Source organism: Chaetodon trifascialis, chromosome 19 (genome assembly GCF_039877785.1).
Source record: "Chaetodon trifascialis isolate fChaTrf1 chromosome 19, fChaTrf1.hap1, whole genome shotgun sequence".
NCBI lineage: Eukaryota > Metazoa > Chordata > Actinopteri > Chaetodontiformes > Chaetodontidae > Chaetodon > Chaetodon trifascialis.
In genome coordinates, this window is record NC_092074.1 from 24,066,957 (window position 1) to 24,085,263 (window position 18,307).

Here is an 18,307-nt window from a genome sequence, read left to right on the forward strand (position 1 = left end):
TCATTCAAAGAAGAAGAGAAGAGAGTTTAACAGCAAGCAAGCAAGCAGCTCATCGTGCAGAGATGTGGAATTTGTCTGCGTGCAAACACACAATTCAGCATCACTGTATGGACAACAAACTTTCAACAAACTGATAAAACATTTATATTTATTTGCATTTAAATCTTTTATTGTCTTTAAGAAAATTCAAATTTTCTTCAAAGTTTTAAAAGAAATGATGTGGACGGAACTGATGTTTACAGCATCACAACATTAAACGTTATCATCACTCTGTACAACTGTGACTTTATTTCTGCAGGTCTCACTCAGTCCAGAAGGTGGCGTCAGTCCTCTTTAAAGCTGCGTGCCGGGTCCCGTTGAACCGTAGAAGAAGAAGAACCACTACTTCCGTGTGGTTTGTTTTGGTTTGCTGTCTTGACGGCAGCAGTTAGCCCTCATTAGCTTCAGGTAACATGTCAGCTACAGAAGACGACACCGAGCTGAGGGATCTGCTGATCCAGAACCTGGAGAACAACGGAGTCCTCAACAAGCTCAAGGTCCGGAACAGCGCTTTAACCCTCAGAACTGATCCGTTCACCGAGCCCGCCGGCTCCGAATGCTAGGCTAGGCTAGGCTAACATGAGCTAACAGTTGCCTCCAAACAGCAGTCGTAAAGTTACAGAAACACACGTACATTCACGTCAGTGGTGTTCGCTTCAGGTTTTTGTTCGTACTTTTCTGCCCTGAGTGATTTTTAACGGAACGTGAAATTACACGAACGTCTTCTGTCGCTGTCCAGCCGTGAGTGTTAGCCAGCAGAGCTAACCAGGCTAACGCTTAGTTAGCTGTAGCTTCACTGCTGTTTGTCATCGGTGGAAAGTAACTCATGACATTTTTATTATAGATCAAACTGGCCAGCAGTAAATAAAGTCATTAAAAAGAGTCTCATCTGTACCAGCTGCACCCGTAACGGGATGAACTCAGTGAAAGAATATAATTAAATATTTCATTATCAACGTGATGACAAGATTTATCCTGTGATAATTGAGCATAAACACATAACAGAAGCAGACATGTTTGATATTGATCTGCTTACATGCAGTCAGAGATGTTCAGAGTGGAACTGAGACACTGAGACACTGATGCTGTCACGTGATGGATGAACTCAGCTGATCTGACATGAAGAATGAGGTTCTTTCACAAAGCATGTAAGACAAAGCAGATAGAAAAGTGTCCTCCTCCAGGACGAAGCACAGGGAGGACACATTGTAAGACTCCGTCAGTGATGGTGAACCTCGTGTCAGATATTAGATGATGGTGGTGTGTTTGAGACCGTTTGTTTGCTGTTATTTAATGTTTTGACTGTGTGTCGTTGAAGTAAATTGAACTGCTGATAGGAGCTGACTGAGTGTGTTCATCTTCATCACCTATCTCCACCTGTCCCCGCCTGTCTCACTCCTGCAGGCAGAAATGAGGGCTGCAGTCTTCCTGGCGATGGAGGAGCAGGACAAGCTGGAGGTGACGGTCAACATTCACTTCACGTTGTGGTCGCTGCTGTTTGACTGAAGCTCGTGTTAACCTGGTTCGTCTGTTTCCTCAGAACAAAACTCCTCTGGTCAACGAAAACCTGAAGAAATGTCTCAACACCAAAGACGGTCAGTCATCTTTATTCTCCTTTTAAAGACAGACTTTTTGCTGATGGTCCATTTCTGTACATTAATCTCAGCTGATTCACCTTCATCTGACTCTTCTTTGTGAGGACACAGTCTCGTGGACTCACTGAGCTGCTGTGGTCCAGGTATTCTGGTGCTGAGCTCAGAGGTGTCTGAGGACAGGAGCTTGTTGTAGTTCAGGGACGTCTCCACAGGGTGGAGCTGTGGTGCCTTCAAACCAGCAGTGTGGACGTGAGCCTGGAGGACCAGACTGCTGTCCTCTGTCCTCTGTGTCGCGGCAGAGATGCTGAGGGCTCTCTGAGGCGTAGCGTAGAAGCGCAGCCTGTAGACCTGCACACAGCAGATGTTAAAGTTCGTCCTGTGAGACCGAAGGACCAATAGAAAGTCACCACGAGAGCAGTGACACAAACATGTAAACTCAAACAGCAGATAGAAAAATAATGCCAGAAGCTACATGTCCTGTGCCGCTTTTGTCTCCCTGCAGGACGCCTGGTGGCCAGTCTGATCCTGGACTTCCTGCAGGTCTTCAACCTGGACTTCACCCAGGCCGTGTTCCAGCCAGAGATCAACTGGGTGAGTGTCGGCGCCGCGACACCTCTGTGGTCTGTGGGTATCACCTGAACATCGCACTGTCATAAGATCTGTCCTGTTTCCTGTTTCCTGCTTTCTGTTGTGTCACAGAAGCACAGACAGACTCACAAACATCTTTCCTTTTTCTCTTTGTCTTCATTCTTTTGGACATCGAGGAGCTCAGAGACAGTCAGTGATTGACCTCGACGCTCAGGACGCCCACGTTTCCTAAAACGACATCACGATACCTCAGAGTTTATCTCAGGTCACGGTGCTAAAAGTATGAAGCGCAGCTTGCTGCGGATTCGGAGACGTTGAGCTGAGCTGATGAAGTTTGTCTCCTTGGTTTTGGTCTCATGTTCACTGTTGAGATGTCCTCAGTCCAGCTGGAGGTGGAGACGTTTGTTCCTCTCACATGTTTGTTGTACGTCACATGGTCCAACGCGTCCGCTGTGGACGCGCTCCGCCATGTTTCCATTCTGACACTTTGATTCATACGTTTTTTGTGGATTTTGAAGCTGACTGTCCGACTGCAGACTCGTGGATTTTTCCTGTTTGTGACACTTTTGATGTGCAGCTTTTACATTCATGTGATTTCACTTCATTTCTGTGAAAATCAGCCTGTCACTGTCGTTTTTCACAGCTCAGTTCGTTCAGCATCAACACGTCGATGCAGAGGACAAACGTGTCAGTCCTGATCAGAGTTGTCCTTCCACATGTCTCGTTCGTTGTTTCCTGTCCTGTCCCGTCCTGGTGTTGCTTCGTCTTCACTCGTCTGTCTGGATTTGTCTCGTGTCTGCAGCTGAACGGTCTGGACGGTCGGGACCTGGTCTGCAGAGAACTGGGTCTGTCGGAGTCCGAGGCCAACAGGAACTCTCCTCTGCTGCTGGAGCTCGTCAGGAGGGGACGACACAAGGACAAACTGACTGTCTCCACCGAGGTGAGACGTCCGCTAAGACGGAGACATTACGTTTTTCACCGCTGACGATCAACCAATCAGCTGTCAGAGCCGCAGTTCCTGTGACATCCAGCAGATGCTGCTGCTGAGCACGACAGTCGCTCGTGTTCAGGACGTGAGCGTAAAGAGAGGAATCGTTGTTTTCAGAGTACTTTTACTCCAATACTTGAAGTACATTTTGTTGAGAACATTAACTGAATTTCCTCTAATAAAAGCCACGTCTCTTATTAAGGCCAGGGGACCAAATAGTGCAGGCCTGGAGGAGACCAGGGTTCACTTCAGGTGTCTCTGAGCGAAACGTTCAATTCTTCTTCATCCAAAGTGTTTTTGTTCTGTTTCTGAACAGGCAGACAGAAGTGGAAACATGGCCAAGGTGAGCTGTGTGTGTGTGTGTGTGTGTGTGTGTGTGTGTGTGTGTGTGTGTGCGTGCGTGCGTGCGTGCGTGTGTGTGTGTGGGGTGAACTGGGTCTCGGTCTGGTTGTTGTGATCTGGGTCACTGGTGGAGGTCTGACAGTAGACATGGAGGCGGTGCAGCTCTGGTTTCCTGTTGATCTCACTGTGTCCTCATTTCTCCTGCTCAGCTCAGACTCACTGTAATACTACTGTACTACAACTACTACGACTACTACGACTACTACTGCTGTCAGTACGACGACTGCTGTCGCTGTGATCCCTCTGCTGCACTCACAGCTGTGGATCAACATTAATTCATTAATATTCATTAATATTCCAGATATTCTCTGTGCAGATACTCTGATGCAGTACTGCTCACAGTACTGCTAGTATTTATACTACTAGAACTGAAGTACTGATTTCTGCTTTTCAGTGAAACGGTTTAACATCTTTTCCTACATGTGGAAGTGGATCAGGGTCCTGGATGTCTGGAGCTGAGTTTTGGATCTGTGGAGAGGGTTAAACCTTTTTCCCTTGCTGGGGTCAAAGGTCACGATTGTAACTGGCAGCTCGTATACTTCAGGGTCACATGCGCCGATAAGACATTTGTGTGTCTGCCTCTCTCTTTGTGAATCCTTGCTGGTCAAAATGAGAAATGATTTGAGGACAAAGTTGGACAAACTCGACGTGTTCGTGACCCTGATTCGCTTCCAGGCTTCTGATCCCAGACTGATCCCTGCACACACCAGCAGCTGGACTCAGTGTCCCTGTCCATGTCCATGTCCATGTCCCTGTCCGTGTCCATGTCCCTGTCCCTGTCCCTGTCCCTGTTCCTGTCCCTATCCGTGTCCCTGTCCCTGTCCCTGTCCCTGTCCGTGTCCGTGTCCATGTCCGTGTCCCTGTCCCTGTCCCTGTCCGTGTCCGTGTCCATGTCCATGTCCCTGTCCCTGTCCCTGTCCCTGTCCCTGTCTGTGTCCCTGTCCCTGTCCCTGTCCCTGTCCCTGTCCCTGTCCGTGTCCGTGTCCCTGTCCGTGTCCGTGTCCGTGTCCCTGTCCGTGTCCGTGTCCGTGTCCGTGTCCCTGTCCCTGTCCATGTCCCTGTCCCTGTCCCTGTCCGCGTCCTTGCTGGAGTTCCATGCAGACTGATGCAGAACAAGTCAAACCAGAAATGAAACAGACGAAAACAGATTCAGAGGAAATGAAACAGGAGTCGGACTGAAGACAAAGATTTTCAATGAACCCTCAGAGACAAAAACCAATGAAAGCATTGACGGGGAGATGAAACATGAGGACATGTGGGCATGTGGACGTTCGGAAAGTGTTGTTGGTACAGGTCACATGTTAGAAGTGAGGTGTTTTTTTTCCTCGTCACCTGTTTTGATCGTAGTTTTAGGAGTTTGACAGGAAGTTTTTAGGCTGAGTTCACACACGTTCATTCAGGCAAACTGATCCAAACCGTCGTCCTCAGCAGGCGTCCGTCGTCCTCAGCAGGCGTCCGTCGTCCTCAGCAGACGTTCGCGGTTTGCTGTGACGCAGCAGCTTCACACGCTGCTGGTCTGAATGTGGAGACGACGTTTGTGAACAACACGACAAACAGGAAGTTTTCTGTTCTTCACGTGGAGTCAAACCGTGTAAAAGAGGGAACCTGAGGACAGGGACAGGACAGACAGCGGGGTTCATATGAGCTGCACAAGTCAAGCAGATGTGGATGTGCAGGACGTCCAGCTGAGGACACAAACGGACAGACAGGATAAAAACAGCTGAACAGGTTTTTGTTAGAACAAAGACGTGGATGTCAAAGGTCACTCAGACTGAGTTCAAGGCCGAGGACAGACGTCTCTGATGTGGACGTTTAAAGTGATAAAACCATGTCCGTCCAGGATGTTTTCACGTGAACCGTCTCATGTCTTTTGTCTCACAGGAGCCGTCTCAGAAACAGATTGCACATGCTCGGAAGAAGTTCGACTTTTACGATAAGGTGACTGTCCAGAACCTGTGTGTGACCTCATCAGTCTGCGGCCAATCACAGCCCGCGTTGCTGACGTTGACGGTTGTTTTTTCTGTCCCGCAGGACGGGAGCGGCTCGGTCCTCAAAGAGGATCTGAAGAGCGTTTTCACAGACCTGTTTCCCAGTTTGAACAAGTGGGTGAACGACACTAACAGACTGTCCAAGTCTGGTTCCTCCAGGCCGCTCACAGCTGATCTCTGGTCAGCTGTTGAGATCTGATGTCATTTAACATGAGTCTGTGTTCGACCTGCAGGAACATGCTGGAGACGTTCATCGCTGACGAGCTCCGAGCTGCAGACAAGACCTTCTCCAAAAGTACGACTCTAAGACTGAGAGCGTGATGTCTTCAGTCACATGTGGACAAAAGTATGTGGACGGCTGAGCGGCCGACTGTGTTCAGTCCTTTATGGAGCTGCTTTGCTTCATGTTGGACCAGCAGAGACGAACTGTCTGAAATGTCCTCGTGTCCTGGAGAGTTCACATTCACTTGACTGGAGCTGAGAGGCCAAAACCAGATTCAGCGAGGGCGTCCACGTACTTTTGGCCATCTGATCAAACTTCTGTCGACGTGTGTCTGCCGTTCACATGAACGTTTGTTGTTGTTTATTGTTTTCTGTTTTCACAGCGATCGACTTCCAGGTGTTTCTGGGATTTTACAAGCGTCTCTTCGCCGAGTGCAGACGTGTGGTGAGACCAGATCACCTGTTTCACTTCACCTGCAGCCATTTAGAGGACGATCAGATGACGCGTTCAGTGACCTCCTGTTTGACTGAGCTAGGCTAACAGTTTCCCACTGTTTCCAGTGTTTGTGCTAAGCTAGGCTAAACCTGTGCTGAAACAAGAGAACATCAGCATGTTAGCGGGCTGATGTTAGTGGGCTGATGTTAGCGGGCTGATGTTAGCAAGCTGATGTTAGCTGGCTGATGTTAGCGGGCTGATGTTAGCAAGCTGATGTTAGCGGGCTGATGTTAGCAAGCTGATGTTAGCTGGCTGATGTTAGCGGGCTGATGTTAGCAAGCTGATGTTAGCTGGCTGATGTTAGCGGGCTGATGTTAGCAAGCTGATGTTAGCTGGCTGATGTTAGCGGGCTGATGTTAGCAAGCTGATGTTAGCTGGCTGATGTTAGCGTGCTGATGTTAGCAAGCTGATGTTAGCAGGCTGATGTTAGCTGGCTGATGTTAGCAGTTAGCCTGGGCTAATGAACGTTTCCTGCTGTGACCTCTAAGCCGTCCTCTCTGTCCAGGTCGTTCAGGACTCAGACGGGGGTCAGCCGCAGAGTCGCTCTCCTGAGGACAGAATCTGCTCTCCACCTGTCAGTAAGGTAGGTCTGCATTCACCTGAGCTCTGAGGTTCAGCTGTGTGTTCAGGCTTAAATCACCTGCTTTGGACTCTGCGGCCGACGTGTGTGTGATGGTTTCAGACCGAACTGAGGCTGAATGTAGTCAGTCGGTGCTCTCGGGCGCTCTGATTGGTCAGCTGAGCTCTAATGTTTTGTTAGTTTCATATACATGTTGGGCTCAAACAAACAAAAGCCTGTTTTTGGCATCAGTAACTGACCTCAGAGCTAAAACAGACTTACTGAACTCAGAGCTGAACGTTGTTGTTCATCGTTAAAGTGGATTCGACACCGTCAGAGTGTACAGGTGTGACCAATGAGCTGGAGGCTGAGCGTCAGGTGATACGCTGATGGTGTCCCTGTCCTGTCGATCGCAGATCCCCAGATTTAAAGGCCAGAGTCTGAGAGGACAGACGGCAGCAAAGGTAACCAGGTGACGAGCAGACGTGAGGTCATGTGACCGGCTTCATGCTAACACTCACCGTCAGCGAAGAGCACCTCTGCTTACTAACGCCTCCACCGTCATTCACACATCTCTTCCTTTGGGTTCCGTCTGATTGGTTGTTACTTTCAGGTGCACTAAAGGTCTTGCGGTGGCCTGTTGGGGGTTACTTTAGTCAACATTAAGACGTAAATCAGTAAAGCTTTATTTAAGATAAGATAAGATAAGATAAGATAAGATCCAAGAGAAAGCGCAGACTGTTTGTGAGCAGATGAATAAAGGCTTAAAACTGATCTGAGGCCAGTTTAGAGACATCAGGACTCTCAGCTGCTGTCGTGTTGGTTTTGACTGTTTGACCGTCAGAGGACATTAGAGGAGACAGCAGGGGGACAGACGAGCAGACTGGACACACAGGACAGCTGTCAATCAGTGACTGACATGAGGATCATTGATCAAACCTCTGACTGACCAGTCGCACTGAAGCTGGTGGACCTGAGGCCAGACAGGAAGTGATGTCATGATTTTGATTGCTCTCCTCTGATTGGGCGAGCTCTGCCGTGAAAACCAGCCGCCTCGACCTCGTCTGTGGTTTCACTGCTTCAGTTTCACTGTGACGTGCCTGCCGGTCAGAGTGGGAGTGAAAGCAGAAACGCTCACTTTGACTGAACCTGGATCAGTTTTAATCAGCAGAGCCGTTTTGTGGAGCTGCAGCTCGTCTTCACGTCTCCAGGAGTCCTGATGAGGACGTCAGGTCCTGATTGGTTGAATCGAAGCGTCTTTAAATCCTCTCGTTCTGTCGTTCTTGTTGTTTTCTGGCTCTTCGTCGTCCTCGTCAGCCTCACCGGCGCTGACCTGTTCCCGGTGTTTTCCAGCCAATCAGCTCCTTTCCTGCTCTGCTGTGTCATTCACCTCCTCCTCACCTGTGCTTCACCTGCACCTCCTCCTCTTGTGGTCCAGTTTCCAGTTCAGTCTTTGTGTGTCGTCACATTAATGAGTGTCCGATGTGACGCAGGTGTTCCTCTCTCACCTGCTCAGATCTCCGCTGTGATTGGTCCGTTTAGTGCTGAAGAAGAGTCAAACGATGAACCAAACGAAGGTGTTTCGTTCAGACTTCATCTGAATTTGGACGTCATAAAATACTTAAAAAGACAATTTAATCATCTTCTCTGTTGAAGTTCTAATGACGCTCCGGCGTGTCGGCCATGATGGCGTCGACGCTGCTTGTGGTTTTGCGCGTCTGGACTCAGACGCAGTCGTCCGGTGTTCGACCTGAAGCTGAAGCTGCTGTCTGTCTGTCTGTCTGTCTGTCTGTCTGTCTGTCTGTCTGTCTGTCTGTCCATCCGTCCGTCTGTCCGTCTGTCAGGACTCGCAGAGCGTGCTGTCTCTGGGGAAAGCCGACTTCCAGCAGCAGGCGTCCAACAACAGGACGTCCTCCTCCGGCCTGAGGAGGGAGCATCTGGACCTGGACCTGGAGGACGATCCCGACGACGGAGACTCGTTCTTCGATGACCCGCTGCCCAAACCGCAGAAGACCTATGGCTGGTGAGCACGCCTGACCTTTGACCTCTGGATCAGTGTGTGTGTTTGTGTGTTTTCATGCTCACGCAGCAGAATGTAGTTACCTTTGTGAGAAGTGGACGTATCGCAGAGGCACAGATCAGTGAGTGTTGGAGGAGCTGCTTCATCTCTTTAAGGTCCAGACGAGCTTCAGATCGTCTCTCGTCTCTTTGTCTCTGCTGTCCTCTGTCAGGACAAAAGGAGTCATCAGAAGAGACGAACAGTCAGAGAGAGCGAGTATCACAGAGTGCAGCTCGCTCACCACAGCACGGCGACGCTCTCTGGGTGAGGACGTGGACAGACGTCTTCCACAGTCACTCGTTTAATCGTCGTTAATCGCTCCACACGCGATCCAATCCAACGTTTTTCCTCCCACACGTGTTTGAAACGGCGAGTAAAAGTTTGCTGACGTGAACAAACTGCCAAAGTCTGAGTTTCACAATAAAGGTCAAACACTGCCTTCACATTGACATGCTTTTATTGTGAAGTACATACAGGAAGTGATCATTATCACGTAACATCAGCTCACAGCAGAAGCGTTTTCCTCGTCCTGCATGTCCCTCTGAGCTCGTCTTACCTGTCCAGGTGTCTCTTCCTCACCCTGCTTTGATCTTAGAGTCCTCACACTGGCATGTCTGTCTTTTCACGTTCCTGTTCTGTCTTAAATGTCCTGGTATCTCTGTTGTGCTTCCTTTTGTCTCTTTATGTCCTCTCCTGACTTCCTGCATCCCCACCTCGTCCTCCCTGTCCTTCTGCCTTTACCTGTCCTCTCTACCTATCCCCTCTGCCTTCCTTCGTCCTGTACGTCCCCCTCTTCACCCTGCAGTGTTGTCCCTCTGAGGGAGGACTGTCTCTCTGGGCCGGTCGTGTCCCCCATGAGACGAGGCAGAAGCCTCAGCGAGTGAGTGTGCACGGCGTCCCTGTCCGCCTGAGACCAGTGACATCAGAGTAATGAGACCGTCAGTGTGCTTGTCCTCGTTCACACAGAGACACCTGAAACACTAAAAACATGAACCAATGAGTGACGAGGTCCAGGAGACACCAGACGCTTTCTGTCCACTTTGAGACAAACCGTGTGTCTCTCTGTCTGAACGGTCCTGAGGCAACGTCCACATGAGACCCTGAAAACTCAAGTTTTCTGTCCAGAATGTTGGTGGAGGACTGAGTGATGTCCTGCGGCATGGACGAAGTATTCACATCCTCTACCGCAGTAAAAGTACTGGAAATACTTCCCTGACAAACGTCCTGCGGGGCTCATGTGGACGTCGCCCGACTAACCAACCAGAGAAGAAGAGTTTGAGTGTTTGTGTGGTGGCTGCTGTTGATTTCCCAGCATGCATCAGTGTGGGAGTCGCGGGAGGTTAACGATCCAGTTTTCACTGCTTTACTCTGATTTGTTGAGCTGCCGTGTGATGTCATCAGTGAATGTGTGATGTCATCGGGAGGCTGTTCCTGGACCTGCTCTGCTGACTCCGATTAAACGAGTTTGACACTCAGAGAGCGATGGGGGAGACAGGCGTCCTCTCAGTGTGTCCACGGACAGCGAGACGACTGTAATGATCTCAGACTGGGTCAGTGAGAGTCAGTGAAGCAGCTTCAGACCGAGACCTGAACCCCGAGCGAGGCCGAGCCGGATCACGTCCGCATGAGTGTGCACGCTCTCTGAGGACACTGTGTCTCTGTGAGGACCAGTGAGGACAAGACTCATCACTCTCCTTTTCCTCTATTTCCTCCTCCTCCTCCTCCTCCTCCTCCTCCTCCTCTTCTTCCTCTTCCCTTCTCTCTCTGTCTCTGTCTCTCTGGTCTCAGTTTGTCTGTCCTGGCTGCTGACTCAGAGGGCGAGCAAGATGATCTTCCCTCTGAACACAGTCAGACCTCTGAGCTCAGGTGAGCTGCAGGTGTACCTCTCTCTCTCTCTCTCTCTCTCTCTCTCTCTCTCTCTCTCTCTCTCTCTCTCTCTCTCTCTCTCTCTCTCTCTCTCTCTGTGTCTCAGTCTGTCTCTGTCTGTCTCTGTCTGTCTCTCTCTGTCTCTCTCTCTTTGGTCTCTGAGTCTTCGTAATGATTGCACCAGGCCTAAAGGAGGCTGTAGGTGAAAGGTGAAATTAAGATAGATAGATTATTAAGATACGATAAGATATACCTTTATTAGTCCCACAGTGGGGAAATTTCAGGTATTACAGCAGCAAAAGTGAGTAGCAAACATAGAGGACATCAGTAAAACAATATAAACAAGGAATAATGAACCATGAACAATCAGTACTGACGTCGCGCATTGAATGATAGTACTCCTGACTGGAGTATCGATAGCGAGTAGTTTTCCTGTATTGCTCATAGGAATTGATATATTTCACCTTAAGAAATTGTAGCGTTGGCTGCTGATTGGACGGCTCACCAGCAGTCAGCAGGTGGCGCTGCAGCAGTGACCTGATGGAGGTCGTTCAGGTGCTTCAAACACTCAGAGACAGATCGATGCAGTTTGGTGGATCAGTCACAGTTCATCTGAACAAACACACATGAATTTAGCAGCTAACGCTAGCGGCTAACGTTAGCCGCTAACGCTAGCGGCTAACGTTAGCCGCTAACGCTAGCGGCTAACGTTAGCAGCTAACGTTAGCCGCTAACAGCTGATTCACCAGACTCTTAATGGAGACACTGACAGTGTGATCACATGTAGACTAAAAAAATCAAGTTTTGGTGCTCAGTGTAAGTCACTACTTTCATGGCAGCGCTCTGCTTTCTGTTCATTTCTCTCAAAGCATTCTGGGAACTGTAGTGCATAACAGAGAGTCTTGTTGTCCCCCTGATATGTTACACCTCCGTCAGTCCTGTCTGATCATCAGCTGTGTCCTGAACCTCAGCTGACTGTCTTCTGTTTGGGTCCCAGGAAAATGGAGACATCCAAGACCAGAGAGAGTCCTGCAGGGTCCCCGTCTGAGACCCAGAGGCCAGGAGGAGGAGGAGGAGCAGGAGGAGGAGGAAGCTTGTCAGAGCAGAGCCACAGCAGGAACGGTCAGTGCAGCAAACGCTAATGTTGTTCCAAACATCACATCCAGAAGCCTGTGTAGCGCCCCCAGAGGCCGCAGAGCTCATTACAGCCACAGCCTGAACAGGACACCTGAGACGGACCGTTTGTCCTCAGGGTGGACAGGTCTGGTTCTGTGAGCAGGACGGGACGTTCACCAGGTGATTCTTCTTCCTGCAGGAGCGTCAAACTCCAGAGAGCGAGGCGTCCGAGACCTGAAGGCCCCGAGCGACAAGACCGGGTCTCTGCACTTAGGTAGGACGAGGACACGAGGACACGAGGGAGCGATTCATTTATCCACTTCATTCTTTCAGTCAGTCTCAAACGTTGAAATGATTTTCTTGTTTCTGGGTTCGAGTTGTTCGGTTTGAGTCGGGGTGTGAAGGCTGAGCGAGAGACTTTAAAATGTGAAGTTGTTTAAATTGATCAAACTCTGTTTCACAGATGACGACGTCGAATACGACGATGACTTCAACAGGTGAGACAGACACTTTGAACTCAGTCTTCAGAGTATTTTTACTGCATTTCTTTCGCTTCTGTCTCACTCAGCGTCTCGTTTTCTGTCTCTACTGACTTAATGTTTGCTTGAAAGCTTCGATCACAGATCAGAGGATCACCGGACGGAGAGCCGGAGGGTCCAAAACAGACACAGCTAGCATAGCTCATTAGCTGTGTGCACACAGAGTACATGCACAGAGGCACGGTGTACATGTACACACACAGAGTACATGCACAGAGGCACGGTGTACATGTACACACACAGAGTACATGCACAGAGGCACGGTGTACATGTACACACACAGAGTACATGCACAGAGGCACGGTGTACATGTACACACAAATCCTCACACATGTTGAACTAAGATCAGCTTTAAATCAGAAAAGTGAGTTTAACAGTGAATTAAAACTCTTCTTGTTGTTAGCTGTTAGCCGTTAGCTCGAGGACTTGCTAACTTAATGAACGGCTGACATGATGATCGGACGCTGGCTGTTAGCCGTTAGCATGTGAGAGCAGGAGCCCCGTTACAAACTGGATGGTCAGAAACTGTCAGAAACTTTTGGTTTTTAGTTCAGTTTTCACTCCTTCAGAAAGCAGTTTGAGGGTTTCGACACTGAACAAACGCGTCCGTGTGGACAGAACGATGTGGATTCTGTCGTTCTTCACTGTTGGTCTGCTGTCTGAGAGGCTCTGAGACAGTGGACTGAGACAGTGGACTGAGACAGTGGACTGAGACAGTGGACTGAGACAGTGGACTGAGACGGTGGACTGAGACGGTGGACTGAGACAGTGGACTGGACCTGCAGGTCTGGACTGAAGAAGCGGTCGAATGCACTGAAAGCTGCTTTAAGCACACACACACACACACACACACACAAAGACACATCGAACACACACCCCCTCAAACTCAGCGCCTTCGTGGCTCCCTCCCCCCTCCTTCCTTTGTCACAATTTAGCACGGAGGGTTGCTGCGAAGCACCCAAATGTGGCTGCGTGCATGCCCCCCCCAGTGTCTGTGCTGCGACACCTACCGCCCCCCCCAACACCCTCACCCGCTCCCACATGTGCAAGTCTTTGAGTTTTGTTGAAATGTCTTATTATGTTGCTTGTGTGCTGAGGTGCCCCCCCCCCCCCCCCCCCTTTTTTTGCCTCTTCCTCCCTCAGCCCTCCCGCTCCTGGACCCCCCTTGTTATGTGTCATTGTCCTTTGAATGTTTCTGGGACGGGATGTAACTGAAATGATTCTGATTCTGCTTTAATGCTCTTTGCTCCTGCCGTGTGTTCCAGCCATCGCTCCGATCTCTCCAAGAGCGAGCTCAGCATCGGCGAGGAGATCGAGGAGGTTTCCATCGAGGGACCCGACAACAGCGACAAGGTGATCAGACGTCCGAGTCACGTGACTTCAGCTGAGCGTCCCGTGTCTTTAAGTCCTGAACTCAAGCCGCCTGCTGGTCTTTGTTCTCCTCTGCAGTTCGATGAAACCACTCAGGACCTGAGCGTCTCGCAGCTCAGCCAGAGTCACGGAGCCGACTACATGGAGGACGTGGCCTGACCTTCCCATCAGCCCCCGCTCCTGACCTTCCCATCAGCCCCCGCTCCTGACCTTCCCATCAGCCCCCGCTCCTGACCTTCCCATCAGCCCCCGCTCCTGACCTTCCCATCAGCCCCCGCTCCTGACCTCATCAATATTTAAGTCTGTACAGTTTGATTGAGGAAATAAATTGATTTGTATTGGAGGCTGTTTTGTTTCGTGTGCTCCTCATGTTTGAACGCCTCATTGAGCTTCATCATCATCTTCATCGCCACCATAATGACAAAGTGAACATTAACCAACAAAACAAGATGCTAATTATGAAACGCTTCACTCAAACGTCTCAGGATGACGTGAAAGATTGAGAGAAAACTTCCATCAGTCATCACTGATTCTTCTCTTTGCTTCAAACCACACCCACACCTGCCCTGCGACCCAATCATGATCCTCTCACCTGTCACCAATGAACCTGTTCACCTGTGGAATGATCCAAACAGGTGTCTCTGGAGCGTTCCACATCTTTCAGTCTGTGAAACGTGTCGCTGCATCAGATTCAAATAAGAGATATTTACGGAAATCAGTGAAGAGCATTAAATATGTTGACTGTGAGCTGTTCTCAGGTCAGTTTGAGTCGATCTTCGTCTCGTCTTCATCTTCAGAACTTTTGAGCTTTGAACTGAATGAACGCTTCAGAGAAACGTTGAAGAAACACTGAGAGTGTTTGCAGAGGCAGAGAGAAAGAAGAGGGTGTGAAAGAAGAAGACGACAATTAGAGGTTTCATCCATGCACACACACACACACTCACTCACACACACACTTCCCCTTTGTCAGCAGTGTTTTCAGTCTGTCGATGTGCAGCCGTCTCACCTCCACCATCACCTGCTCGAGCAACGAGGGAAACCAGCAGCACCACCAACGTCTGAGCTGTGAGTTCTGCTTCTCTTCATCTTTCTTTCTCTTTTTACTCCTCTTTCTTTCTCTTTTTATTCCTCTTTCTCTTTTTACTCCTCTTTCTTTCTCTTTTTATTCCTCTTTCTCTTTTTACTCCTCTTTCTTTCTCTTTTCATTCCTCTTTCTTTCTCCTTCACCTCACCCCACGTCTCTGCCCGTTGGTCCACTTCATGTTTTTCTGTCTAAACTGAAATCTGAAGCTTTAACTTCGACATCCAGCAGCTTCGACTCAGTTTGAGGAAACGTAACCTGAATCAGTAACACATGATGTCATTAATCAGATAGCATCAGCCGTCAGAGAGTCTCTTTGGTCTCATTTTGTCCAAAAAGTCAACAGGATGTGTTCACATCACGTCCGTCACTTCAGCTTCAGCCTGTTTTCTGACAAAGAGACATGAACGCATCCACGAGCATCAGGACACGAGAGGAAAACGTCTGCAGACACACTGATGAAGTCAAAGCAGTAAGCGATCAATAAAAATGAATGTTTCATACATTAACCAATCAGATGGTTCGAGATGAAATCCAACGTTTTGTCATGTGACCTAATAATAATAATAGTAATTTTTATTTGTAACGCACCTTATATCCAGGCAATCTCAAGGTGCTACAGAGTAAAATTTAGCATGTTTAAAATCAAGGTAGGAAGTAGGTAAAAAAAATTAGTAAAACGCTCTTTTAAAAGGACATGTTTTGCTTAAAGACATCAGTAGACTGTGGGGCCCTTGGGGCTGTTGCTGATCGGAGGGTGCCTTCATGTTAAGTCAGTGTGTCGTTCTCGTCGTGTGTCTTTTCTCCTCTAAACTTCTCACACCTTTCCTGTCAATAACTGATTGATTGATCAATATCTGACTTAAAACCAAAGATGACACATTAAAGTCCAGCAGCTGAAAACAGTGTGTCAGGACGTAGTTTCTTCTTTAATCATCTGACGACCCCTCAGATGTATCTGGTGACCCTCTGGAAGGGCCTGACCCTTACGTTGGGCCCCTCTGAATCTGAAAGCAGCTCCACCCGCAGCAGCTCCACCTACAGCAGCTCCGACAGTAAAATGCTGATCTGTTGATGAAGCTTTAGGATGAACAAACTGATCAATCAGGAGGATTTTCTCCAAAACAAGTACTTTTACTCTAAGTACTTGAAGTATATTTGGCTAAGAACACTGTACTTTCACTCGTGTAGGCTTATGACTGCAGGACCTTCACTTGTAATAGAGTATTTTGATATTATGGTACTTTTACTTCCTGTCAGCTGTGCACACAGTTATGTAATCACACCGTCCATCAGCTGATGGAGCTGATAAAGCTCTTTAGGAAGTCCTGTGATTTACAGGAAGTCCTTTAGTACACAGTAACACATGTCTGTATCAGGTGAGCAAACACCTGTCCAGGTGACACAGCAGGTTCATCGTGTGAGCTGCATCCAGTCAGCTGTCAGTCAAAAGATGTTTCTTTCATTTTAATGGGATCAAATGAAACGATAAGAATCACAGAGTGGATCAATGACTGAGAGGGTCCGTTCACACGATGTGTTCAATCACACAAGGTGTTCGTTCACACGATGTGTTCAATCACACAAGGTGTTCGTTCACACGATGTGTTCAATCACACAAGGTGTCCGTTCACACAACGTGTTCGATCACACGATGTGTCCGTTCACACGATGTGCTCGTTCACACGACGTGTCCGTTCGCACGATGTGCTTGTTCACACATGTCCGTTCACACGTCTGCGGATGTGTCCGCTCCTTCTTAGTTTGAGCTGGTCCTCATTGATCATCTGATCACACCTGGAGGATGAATGCTGAGCCGATCAGCGCTGCCTTCAGCCTGATGCTGTTTGTTTGACATTTGAAATAAGGGAAGTCAGAGGGGACAAACTGAGCCGTCCACTCTGAAGTCCTCATCATGTCCGGCAAGCAGAAGTAGAGAGCAGGAACACGAGGCGTTTGAGGAACTGTTGGCTTTTCATAAAAGTCTGTTTATTTCTCCTGTAAGATCAGTTTGTGGTTCAGGTCGACAGACAAGAACAAACCTGCCGCTTCCTCCTCAGCGCATCTCTGACGACAGGACCTCGTCTATCTGAAGGGACGGACGCAGGTGGACGTTGTGAACGGCGGACTGGGACAAGACTTCACACCTGGAACTTACCGATGTTCACTTTCACTCGATCACAACACATCATGTGACATCTTCAGGCTCTACGGTGGCTGGGAGAGCTCAACGAGCCGCAGCTTCAGAAAACACGCAAATAGAAACACGAGCAAGTCAAGAAAAATCAGCAGTTTGATTGATTGATTGATTGATTGATTGATTGATTGATTGATTGATTGATTGATTGATTGATTGATTGATTGATTGCTGGACTGATCGTTGTCGCTGTGAATCGTTTTTCTTGCAGACTTTCAGGAAGTCAATGATGATTTTAATCACAGACTTCCTTTCTTTTCCATCTCTCTTTGCTTCCTAACGTCCTTCCTGCTCTGAATTCATGAAAATCTCCTTAAAAAGCTCTGACAGTGTTTTGAGCGGCGAGGCGCCATCGGCCTCTGATGTAAGGCGATGTTAATGTAAAAACCTCAGAGAACCAAAGAAACCACACATTACGTGAACTGGGTCACTCCGAGTTTCACACTCAGCTGACCTCTTTTCTGCAAACTTCCTCTGAGCGCTGAGACACCTGAGAACACCTCGATCCACCACAACTGGAACATCTTCACCTCCTCTTACCAGCAGAGCAAACCTCAGCCTCCTGCGCACCAACAATCAGACTCTGACATTTCACGTCATTTAAATATCTGCTGCTCTCTGGTTTCGTGGTGTCACATCAGACCCGATGAAACCTAAAGAAAGTCAAAGTGAAAAACTGTCATTTTTTCCCAGACTGACGTCACTGGTGTCTCTGATGGATCTCTGGATCCCTTCGGTCCAGAGCGAGACCTGGTCTGGTCTGAATTAAACCTTCGAGAGGGAAAGTTCTCGAAGGTCTTGTGGTGTTTTTCCCTCACTCAGTGAACTGACCCTGAACTGAGTGACACCATCATGAGAGCTTTCTGAATGTAGAGATACATACAGAGCTGGTACAGACCAAACTCTTTATCTACAGAGAACCAACAATTCCCCCATGAGCAGCACTTGGCAACAGTAGCGAGGAAAAACTTCCTTTAACAGACAGAAACCTCAGACTGAACCAGACTCTGGGTGGGCGGCCATCTGCCTCCACCGGTTGGGTGAGAGAGGAAGAGCAAGAGAGGGAGAGTGAGACAGACAGACAGACAGACAGACAGACAGACAGACAGACAGACAGACAGACAGACGGACGGACAGACAGACGGACGGACGGACAGACAGACAGACAGACAGACAGACAGACAGACAGACAGACAGACAG

General features: G+C 48.8%; 1 protein-coding gene across 5 annotated transcripts; it reads left to right on the forward strand.

The window, feature by feature from the left end:
* The first annotated feature begins 363 nt into the window (after nt 1-363).
* Nucleotides 364-14,175, forward strand: cep43 (centrosomal protein 43). Of its 5 annotated transcripts, XM_070987854.1 has the most exons (20): nt 364-536; nt 1,444-1,497; nt 1,580-1,634; nt 2,137-2,225; nt 3,025-3,162; nt 3,527-3,553; nt 5,494-5,550; nt 5,644-5,714; nt 5,834-5,895; nt 6,206-6,267; nt 6,824-6,901; nt 7,294-7,341; nt 8,722-8,900; nt 9,742-9,816; nt 10,725-10,802; nt 11,800-11,924; nt 12,118-12,192; nt 12,382-12,415; nt 13,723-13,810; nt 13,907-14,170. In XM_070987854.1, exons 1-20 carry the CDS (start codon nt 453-455, stop codon nt 13,985-13,987), a joined length of 1,560 nt encoding a protein of 519 aa, XP_070843955.1. In that variant the 5' UTR covers nt 364-452; the 3' UTR covers nt 13,988-14,170. The 5 variants fall into 5 exon arrangements, with proteins under 5 accessions (XP_070843955.1, XP_070843957.1, XP_070843956.1 ...); XM_070987856.1 differs by lacking the exon at nt 9,742-9,816; XM_070987855.1 differs by lacking the exon at nt 7,294-7,341.
* Nucleotides 14,176-18,307: the final 4,132 nt, after the last annotated feature.

Excerpts from the sequence above, each read along its gene's own strand:
- cep43 (XM_070987854.1), top strand. The coding sequence starts at position 453 with ATGTCAGCTACAGAAGACGACACCGAGCTGAGGGATCTGCTGATCCAG. Across the intron at positions 3,554-5,493 it reads GAAGTGGAAACATGGCCAAG|GAGCCGTCTCAGAAACAGAT; the intron begins GTGAGCTGTGTG and ends TTTGTCTCACAG. Across the intron at positions 5,896-6,205 it reads AGACAAGACCTTCTCCAAAA|CGATCGACTTCCAGGTGTTT; the intron begins GTACGACTCTAA and ends CTGTTTTCACAG.